Source organism: Oncorhynchus kisutch, linkage group LG3, assembly GCF_002021735.2.
Source record: "Oncorhynchus kisutch isolate 150728-3 linkage group LG3, Okis_V2, whole genome shotgun sequence".
Classification (NCBI taxonomy): domain Eukaryota; kingdom Metazoa; phylum Chordata; class Actinopteri; order Salmoniformes; family Salmonidae; genus Oncorhynchus; species Oncorhynchus kisutch.
In genome coordinates, this window is record NC_034176.2 from 7,646,557 (window position 1) to 7,658,741 (window position 12,185).

Genomic DNA, 12,185 nt, shown 5'->3' on the forward strand with positions numbered 1-12,185 from the left:
CAACATTCCGCTGAAAAGGCAGCGTGCGAAATTCAAAAATATTTTGTTGAAATATGTAACTCTCACACATTAACAAGTTCAATACAACAAATGAAAGATAAACATATTGTTAATCTACCCATCGTGTCCGATTTCAAAAATGCTTGACAGCGAAAGCACAACATATTATGTTAGGTCATAGCCAAGTCGAAAAAACATTTTTCCAGCCAAAGATAGGAGTCACAAAAAGCAGAAATCTAGATCAAATTAATCACTAACCTTTGATGATCTTCATCAGATGACACTCATAGGACATCATGTTACACAATACATGTATGTTTTGTTCGATAATGTGCATATTTATATCCAAAAATCTCAGTTCACATTGGCGAGTTACGTGCAGTAATGTTTTGATTCCAAAACATCTGGTGATTTTGCAGAAATACTAATAATAAACATTGACAAAAGATACTATTGTTATTCACAGAATTAAAGATAGGCATCTCCTTAATGCAACCGCTGTGTCCGATTTTTTAAAAACTTTACAGAAAAAGCATCATCTGAGAACGGCGCTCAGAGCCCAGTCCAGCCAGAGAAATATCCGCCATTTTGGAATCAACAAAGTTAGAAACAACACCATAAATATTCACTTACCTTTGATGATCTTCGTCAGAAGGCACTCCCAAGAATCCCAGTTCGACAATAAATGACTAATTTGTTCCATAAAGTTCCATCATTTATGTCCAAATAGCCACTTGTTGTTAGCGTGTTCATCCCAGTAATCCATCTTCATGAGGCGCAGGCACTTCATCCAGACAAAAACTCAAAAGGTTCCATTACAGTCCTTTAGAAACATGTCAAACGATGTATGGAATCAATCGTTAGGATGTTTTTAACATAAAATATCAATAAGGTTCCAACCAAAGAATTCCTTTGTCTTCAGAAAGGCACTGGAACTAGATGTATAACTCTGTCGGGAGCGCGTGTCATGAGACCGAGGCACTATGCCAGACCATTGACTCAAACAGGTCTCATGAGCCCCTCCTTTATAATCCTCATTCAAATTTCAAAAGACGGTTGACATCTAGTGGAAGCCCTAGGAAGTGCAACCTCATCAATATCTCAATGTGTACTCAGTAGGCCAAGCTTTGAAAAACTACAAACCTCAGATGTCCCACTTCCTGGGTGGATTGTTCTCAGGTTTTCACCTGCCATATGAGTTCTGTTATACTCACAGACATCATTCAAACAGTTTTAGAAACTTCAGAGTGTTTTCTATCCAATACTAATAATATGCATATATTAGCATCTGGGACAGAGTAGGAGGTAGTTCACTCTGGGCACACTATTCATCCAAAAGTGAAAATGCTGCCCCTATCCCAAAAAGATTAAGAAGTGCATTTTGGTGGGTCATGTTTCGGAGGACGCATGAATCAACCTTCTCCTCTCCCGAGCCTGTTGGGAAGATGCAGCGATGAGACAAGATCAAAATCACAAAATTGTGGAGAAAAAGTGTGTAAAAAATTCAAATAAATAAACTCTAAAAGGACATTATTATCATTTATACCATTTCAGAGTGTTATTTCGACCTCGTAGTGTGGAAATCAATTATTATTCTTTATTTCTTTTACATAAAATCACATTTTTGACTGCACTACCCCTTTAAAACAACTGTTCAGTATTTTCAGATATATAAGGTTATTTGTCTCTGATGATCTGATTGTGTTTCTGCCAGACCGTGTATGACGAGTGGTTCATCACGTTGTATAACCTAGTCTACACAGCACTTCCTGTACTGGGTATGAGTCTGTTTGACCAGGTAAAACATGTGTGATGTCAATGTGTTTGCGTGTGTGCAGAAATTAATGTGTTTATGCAATATGCGTGTGCATTTCTTGTTTCTCCCACACATTTAGATTTGTGTAATTGAGAATATGTTTTTTACCTCACTGTCTCCCCCTGGTGTCCAGGATGTGAATGACATGTGGAGTTTCCAGCACCCCCAGCTGTACGTTCCAGGCCAGCTAAATCAGTACTTCAGTAAAACAGCCTTCTTTAAGTGTGCCCTCCACAGTGTCTACAGCTCTGTAGTGCTGTTCTTCATCCCCTACGCTGCCATGTACGACACGGTCCGAGACGACGGGCGAGACATAGCTGACTACCAGTCCTTCGCCCTGCTGGCACAGACCTGTCTGGTCATCACTGTCTGTATACAGGTACAGTACAATACATTACATTACAGTACAATACATCGCAGTACAAAAAACATTACATTACAACACATTATAATGTATTACAGTACTGTACAATGCATTATATTACAGTACAATGTATTACTGTACAATGCATTATATTACAGTACAATGTATTACAGTACAATGTATTACAGTACAGTACAATGTATTACAGTACAATGTATTACAGTACAATGTATTACTGTACAATGCATTATATTACAGTACAATGTATTACAGTACAATGTATTACATTACAATGCATTACAGTACAATGTATTACAGTACAATGTATTACTGTACAATGTATTACTGTACAATGTTTTACAGTATTACAGTACAGTACAATGTATTACAGTACAATGTATTACAGTACAGTACAATGTATTACAGTACAATGTATTACAGTACAGTACAATGTATTACTGTACAATGTATTACAGTACAGTACAATGTATTACAGTACAATGTATTACAGTACAGTACAATGTATTACTGTACAATGTATTACTGTACAGTACAATGTATTACAGTACAATGTATTACAGTACAGTACAATGTATTACTGTACAGTACAATGTATTACAGTACAGTACAATGTATTACAGTACAGTACAATGTATTACAGTACAATGTATTACAGTACAGTACAATGTATTACAGTATTACAGTACAGTACAATGTATTACAGTACAGTACAATGTATTACAGTATTACAGTACAGTACAATGTATTACAGTACAGTACAATGTATTACAGTATTACAGTACAGTACAATGTATTACAGTACAGTACAATGTATTACAGTATTACAGTACAGTACAATGTATTACAGTATTACAGTACAGTACAATGTATTACAGTATTACAGTACAGTACAATGTATTACAGTACAGAACAATGTATTACAGTATTACAGTACAGTACAATGTATTACAGTACAGAACAATGTATTACAGTATTACAGTACAGAACAATGTATTACAGTATTACAGTACAGAACAATGTATTACAGTATTACAGTACAGAACAATGTATTACAGTACAGTACAATGTATTACAGTACAATGTATTACAGTATTACAGTACAGTACAATGTATTACAGTACAGAACAATGTATTACAGTATTACAGTACAGTACAATGTATTACTGTACAGTACAATGTATTACAGTACAATGTATTACAGTACAGAACAATGTATTACTGTACAAATATTTATTTATTTACCTTTATTTATCTAGGTAAGTCAGTTAAGAACAAATTCTTGTTTCACCTGCCCTGATTGAAAACGGTTAGTCCATTGACATATCCGTGTGCCTGTTTGTCATTGGTTGTCAGTCTGTGTCCGTCTTTGTTCATCAGAAGTATAACCCTCCCCCCCTTTCCCTGTAGCTGTGTCTGGACATGTCTTACTGGACAGTGGTGAACCACTTCTTTGTGTGGGGGAGTCTGGCCATGTACTTCACTGTCACCTTCACCATGTACAGCAATGGCACGTACCTCATCTTCCCTGCATCCTTCCCCTTCATCGGTGAACAGCGCCCTCACAACACACCACTAGACTATACAACACACCACTACAATACACAACACAACACTACACTACACACCACTACACTACACAACACACCACTACAATACACAACACACCACTACACTACACAACACTACACTACACACCACTACACTACACAACACTACACTACACAACACTACACTACACAACACTACACTACACACCACTACACTATACAACACACCACTACAATACACAACACAACACTACACTACAATACACAACACACCACTACACTACACAACACTACACTACACAACACTACACTACACAACACACCACTACACTACACAACACTACACAACACAACACTACACAACACACCACTACACTACACACCACTACACTACACACCAATACACTACAAAACACTACACAACACACCACTACACTACACACCACTACACTACACAACACTACACACCACTACACTACACAACACAACACAACACACCACTACACAACACTACACAACACACCACTACACTACACACCACTACACTACACACCACTACACTACACACCACTACACAACACACCACTACACTACACACCACTACACACCACAACACTACACACCACTACACTACACACCACTAAACTACACAACACTACACAACACACCACTACACTACACACCACTACACTACACAACACTACACAACACACCACTACACTACACAACACACCACTACACTACACAACACTACACAACACAACACACCACTACACTACACACCACTACACACCACTGCACTACACAACACTACACACCACAACACTACACTACACTACACACCACTACACTACACAACATTACACTACACTACACACCACTACACTACACACCACTACACTACACAACACTACACTACACTACACACCACTACACTACACAACACTACACTACACACCACAACACACCACTACACAACACAACACACCACTATACTACACACCACTAAACTACACACCACTACACTACACAACACTACACAACACACCACTACACTACACAACACACCACTACACTACACAACACTACACAACACACCACTACACTACACACCACTACACAACACAACACACCACACCAATACACTACACTACACAACACACCACACCACACTTCACACCACAACACTACACAACAATACACACCACTACACAACACTACACAACACTACACACCACACCACACTACAAACCACACCACTGCACAACACAACAATACACTACACACCACTACACTACACTACACTACACACCACACTACACTACACTACACTACACACCACACTACACAACACTACACTACACAACACTACACACCAAAACATTACACAACAATACACCCCACTACACCACACCACACTACACAATACACCACTGGACACAACTACACAACACTACACCACACCACACTACACACCACTACACAACACTACACTACACTACACACCACTACACAACACTACACACCACACCACACACCACACCTCTACACAAAACTACACACCACTACACTACACTACACACCACACTACACTACACAACACAACACTACACAACAATACACACCACTACACAACACAACACTACACCACACCACACTACACTACACAACACTACACACCACACCACAACACTACAAAACACACCACACTACACACCACACCACTACACTACACTACACTACACAACACTACACACCACACCACTACACTACACAACACACCACTACACTACACAACACTACACAACACACCACTACACTACACACCACTACACTACACACCACTACACACCACTGCACTACACAACACTACACACCACAACACTACACTACACTACATACCACTACACTACACTACACAACACCACTACACTACAAGACACTACACTACACACCACTACACTACACACCACTACACTACACAACACAACACTACACTACACACCACTACACTACACAACATTACACTACACTACACACCACTACACAACACACCACTACACTACACACCACTACACACCACTGCACTACACAACACTACACACCACAACACTACACTACACTACACACCACTACACTACACTACACAACACCACTACACTACACAACACTACACTACACACCACTACACTACACACCACTACACTACACACCACTACACTACACAACACAACACTACACTACACACCACTACACTACACAACACACCACTACACTACACAACACTACACTACACACCACTACACTACACACCACTACACACCACTGCACTACACAACACTACACACCACAACACTACACTACACTACACACCACTACACTACACTACACAACACCACTACACTACACAACACTACACTACACACCACTACACTACACACCACTACACTACACACCACTACACTACACAACACAACACTACACTACACACCACTACACTACACAACATTACACTACACTACACACCACTACACTACATAACACTACACTACACACCACTACACTACACAACACTACACTACACACCACAACACACCACTACACTACACTACACACCACTACACAACACACCACTATACTACACACCACTAAACTACACAACACTACACAACACACCACTACACTACACAACACACCACTACACTACACAACACTACACTACACACCACTACACAACACAACACACCACACCAATACACTACACAACACACCACACCACACTTCACACCACAACACTACACAACACAACAATACACTACACACCACTACACTACACTACACAACACTACACACCACACCACACTACACACCACACCACTGCACAACACAACAATACACTACACACCACTACACTACACTACACTACACACCACACTACACTACACTACACACCACACTACACAACACTACACAACACTACACACCACAACATTACACAACAATACACCCCACTACACCACACCACACTACACAATACACCACTGCACACAACTACACAACACTACACCACACCACACTACACACCACTACACAACACTACACTACACACCACTACACAACACTACACAACACTACACACCACACCACACACCACACCTCTACACAAAACTACACACCACTACACTACACTACACACCACACTACACTACACAACACAACACTACACAACAATACACACCACTACACAACACAACACTACACCACACCACACTACACACCACACCACAACACTACAAAACACACCACACTACACACCACACCACTACACTACACTACACTACACTACACTACACTACACTACACAACACTACACACCACACCACTACACTACACTACACTACACACCACACTACACTACACAACACTACACTACACAACACTACACACCACACCACTACACCACACCACACTACACACCACAACACTACACAACACACCACACTACACACCACTAGACAAACAACACACCACATCACTACACAACACACCACTACATTACACTACACACCACACAACACAACACACCACTACACTACACACCACACCACTACACTACACACCACTACACTACACAACACACCACTACACTACACAACACACCACTACACTACACTACACACCACTACACTACACTACACAACATACCACTACACTACACACCACACCACACAACACAACACACCACTACACTACACAACACACCACTGCACTACACAACACACCACTATACTACACAACACACCACTACACCACACTACACACCACACCACTACACAACACTACACACCACAACACACCACACTACACTACACACCACTACACTACACACCACTACACTACACACCACTACACTACACAACACAACACTACACTACACACCACTACACTACACAACATTACACTACACTACACACCACTACACAACACACCACTACACTACACACCACTACACACCACTGCACTACACAACACTACACACCACAACACTACACTACACTACACACCACTACACTACACTACACAACACCACTACACTACACAACACTACACTACACACCACTACACTACACACCACTACACTACACAACACACCACTACACTACACAACACTACACAACACACCACTACACTACACCCCACTACACACCACTGCACTACACAACACTACACACCACAACACTACACTACACTACACACCACTACACTACACTACACAACACCACTACACTACACAACACTACACTACACACCACTACACACCACTACACTACACACCACTACACTACACAACACTACACTACACACCACTACACTACACAACATTACACTACACTACACACCACTACACTACACAACACTACACTACACTACACACCACTACACTACACAACACTACACTACACACCACAACACACCACTACACTACACTACACACCACTACACAACACACCACTATACTACACACCACTAAACTACACACCACTACACTACACAACACTACACAACACACCACTACACTACACAACACACCACTACACTACACAACACTACACAACACACTACACACCACTACACAACACAACACACCACACCAATACACTACACAACACACCACACCACACTTCACACCACAACACTACACAACACAACAATACACTACACACCACTACACTACACTACACAACACTACACACCACACCACACCACACTACACACCACACCACTGCACAACACAACAATACACTACACACCACTACACTACACTACACTACACACCACACTACACTACACTACACTACACTACACTACACACCACACTACACAACACTACACTACACAACACTACACACCACAACATTACACAACAATACACCCCACTACACCACACCACACTACACAATACACCACTGCACACAACTACACAACACTACACCACACCACACTACACACCACTACACAACACTACACTACACACCACTACACAACACTACACAACACTACACACCACACCACACACCACACCTCTACACAAAACTACACACCACTACACTACACTACACACCACACTACACTACACAACACAACACTACACAACAATACACACCACTACACAACACTACACCACACCACACTACACACCACACCACAACACTACAAAACACACCACACTACACACCACACCACACCACTACACTACACTACACTACACTACACACCACACCACTACACTACACTACACTACACACCACACTACACTACACAACACTACACAACACTACACACCACAACACTACACTACACACCACACCACTACACCACACCACACTACACACCACAACACTACACAACACACCACACTACACACCACTATACAACACACCACATCACTACACAACACACCACTACATTACACTACACACCACACACCACTACACTACACACCACACCACTACACTACACACCACTACACTACACAACACACCACTACACTACACAACACACCACTACACTACACTACACACCACTACACTACACTACAAACCACACCACACAACACACCACTACACTACACTACACACCACACACCACTATACTACACAACACCACACCACTACACTACACTACACACCACTACACTACACACCACTACACTACACAACACACCACTACACTACACTACACACCACTACACTACACTACACACCACACCACACAACACACCACTACACTACACTACACACCACTACACTACACTACACAACATACCACTACACTACACACCACACCACACAACACAACACACCACTACACTACACAACACACCACTGCACTACACAACACACCACTATACTACACAACACACCACTACACCACACTACACACCACACCACTACACAACACTACACACCACAACACACCACACTACACTACACACCACTACACTACACTACACACCACTACACAACACTACACCACACCACACCACCCCACACTACACACCACAACACTACACAACACACCACACTACACACCACTATACAACACACCACAGCACTACACACCACAACACTACACACCACACTACACACCACACCACACCACTACACTACACTACACTACACACCACTACACAACACCACACTACACACCACACCACTACACAACACACCACTACACTACACTACACACCACACAACACACCACTACACTACACAACACACCAATACACTACACTACACACCACTACACTACACACCACTACACTACACAACACACCACTACACTACACAACACACCACTACACTACACACCACTACACTACACAACACACCACTACACTACACACCACACAACACACCACTACACTACACAACACACCAATACACTACACTACACACCACACCACACAACACACCACTACACTACACAACACACCAATACACTACACTACACACCACTACACTACACACCACTACACTACACAACACACCACTACACTACACTACACAACACACCACACCACTACACTACACAACACACCACTACACTACACTACACACCACACCACACAACACACCACTACACTACACAACACACCACTACACTAAACTACACACAACTACACTACACAACACACCACTACACGTCACTGCAACACTATCTTGAGCCAGGACAAACTCTAGACAGGGTGTGTGTGTGTGTGTGTGTGTATGTCTGTCTCCCTGCATCAGGCACAGCCAGGAACTCCCTGAACCAGCCCAACGTGTGGCTGACCATCCTGCTCACCTCCATCCTCTGTGTACTTCCTGTGCTTGCCTACCGCTTCCTGTTAATACAGCTCCGCCCCACTATCAACGACAAGGTGGAACCATTGACCAATCACACGTTGTCTTCTAGGAACACTAACCAATCACACACTGTCTTCTAGGAACACTGACCAATCACACGCTGTCTTCTTGGAACACTGACCAATCACACACAGTCTTCTAGAAACACTGACCTAAAGGTTTTATTTAAAAATGATGATCAAGTGGAAATCTGACCTACAATCCTAGTCCCAAAATACCCGCCTATTTCCTATATAGTGCACTACTTTTGACCAGGGCCCATTATGGGTATAGGGTGCCATTTTTGGCACATCCCTACTGAATCTAAGATGAAGCCTATCCCTCCCCTTTCCTCCAGGTGATGTTCAAGGTGAGACAGGCCAAGGCCGCGCCCCCTCCCCTAGCCAGCCGTGCCCGGATTCGCCACACCAGCACCCGCCGTTCCGGCTACGCCTTCTCGCATGCGGCGGGCTACGGGGACCTGGTGACGTCCAACTGTTTCCTGCGCAGTCACGCCATCACACTCACCACCACCTTCACCCCTCTGGGACGCACCACGGGGTTCAGCCCCACGGGCCGCTCAGCCGGATACAGCCCCACTGGGAACGCTCTGAACTCCAGACCACAGGATGTGGAGGTGACATCACTGCAAATGTACCACATGATGCGAGACCCCGCCTTCTGATGTACCGCACTTTGCCAGCTTTAAAGTCAGATAACATTCATATATTAGCCACTTCCGAGACTCACTTAGATAATACATTTGATGATGCAGCAGTAGCAATACAAGGATATAACATCTATAGAAGAGACAGAAATGCTAATGGGGGAGGTGTTGCTGTATATATTCAGAGACATATTCCCTGTAATGCTTAGAGAAGATCTTATGTCAAGTGTTAATGAAGTGTTGTGGTTGCAGGTTCACTTGGCACATCTAAAGCCTTTTCTTTTGGGGTGTTGCTATGGGTCACCAAGTGCTAACCGAGTATCTAAATAATATGTGTGAAATGCTTGATAGTGTATGTGATGTAAACAAAGAGGTCTACTTTCTTGGGGACCTGAATATTGACTGGTTTCCATGAAGCTGTCCCTTCAAGAGGAAGCTTTTCACTGTAACCAGTGCCTGTAATCTGGTTCAGGTTATTAATCGTTCTACCAGGGTGTTCACAAACACTACAGGAACAAGATTATCCACATACACTACTGTTCAAAAGTTTGGGGTCACTTAGAAATGTCATTTTAAAAAAAAAAGAAAACCACATTTTTTGTCCATTAAAATAACATCAAATTGATCAGGAATACAGTGTAGACATTGTTAATGTTGGAAATGACTATTGTAGCTGGAAACGGCAGTTTTTTTATGGAATATCTACATAGATGTACAGAGGCCCATTATCAGCAACCATCACTCCTGTGTTCCAATGGCACGTTGTGTTGGCTAATCCAAGTCAATCACTTTAAAAGGCTAATTGATCATTAGAAAAACATTTTGCAATTATGTTAGCACAGCTGAAAACTGTTGTCCTGATTAAAGAAGCAATACAACTGGC

At 42.3% G+C, this 12,185-nt stretch overlaps 1 protein-coding gene across 3 annotated transcripts in view; it reads left to right on the forward strand.

Moving 5' to 3' along the window:
• Positions 1–11,445, forward strand: part of LOC109878290 (probable phospholipid-transporting ATPase IM) — a 72,989-nt gene extending 61,544 nt beyond the window's left edge. For 2 of the 3 annotated variants that reach the window (XM_031817002.1, XM_031817006.1), the window contains exons 25-29: positions 1,715–1,798; positions 1,950–2,195; positions 3,609–3,747; positions 10,540–10,670; positions 10,994–11,445. In XM_031817002.1, coding sequence (XP_031672862.1) covers positions 1,715–1,798; positions 1,950–2,195; positions 3,609–3,747; positions 10,540–10,670; positions 10,994–11,320 — 927 coding nt within the window. In that variant the 3' untranslated portion in view covers positions 11,321–11,445. The remainder of the gene's footprint in view (positions 1–1,714; positions 1,799–1,949; positions 2,196–3,608; positions 3,748–10,539; positions 10,671–10,993) is intronic. The other variant, XM_031817007.1, reaches the window with a different exon arrangement.
• Positions 11,446–12,185: the final 740 nt, after the last annotated feature.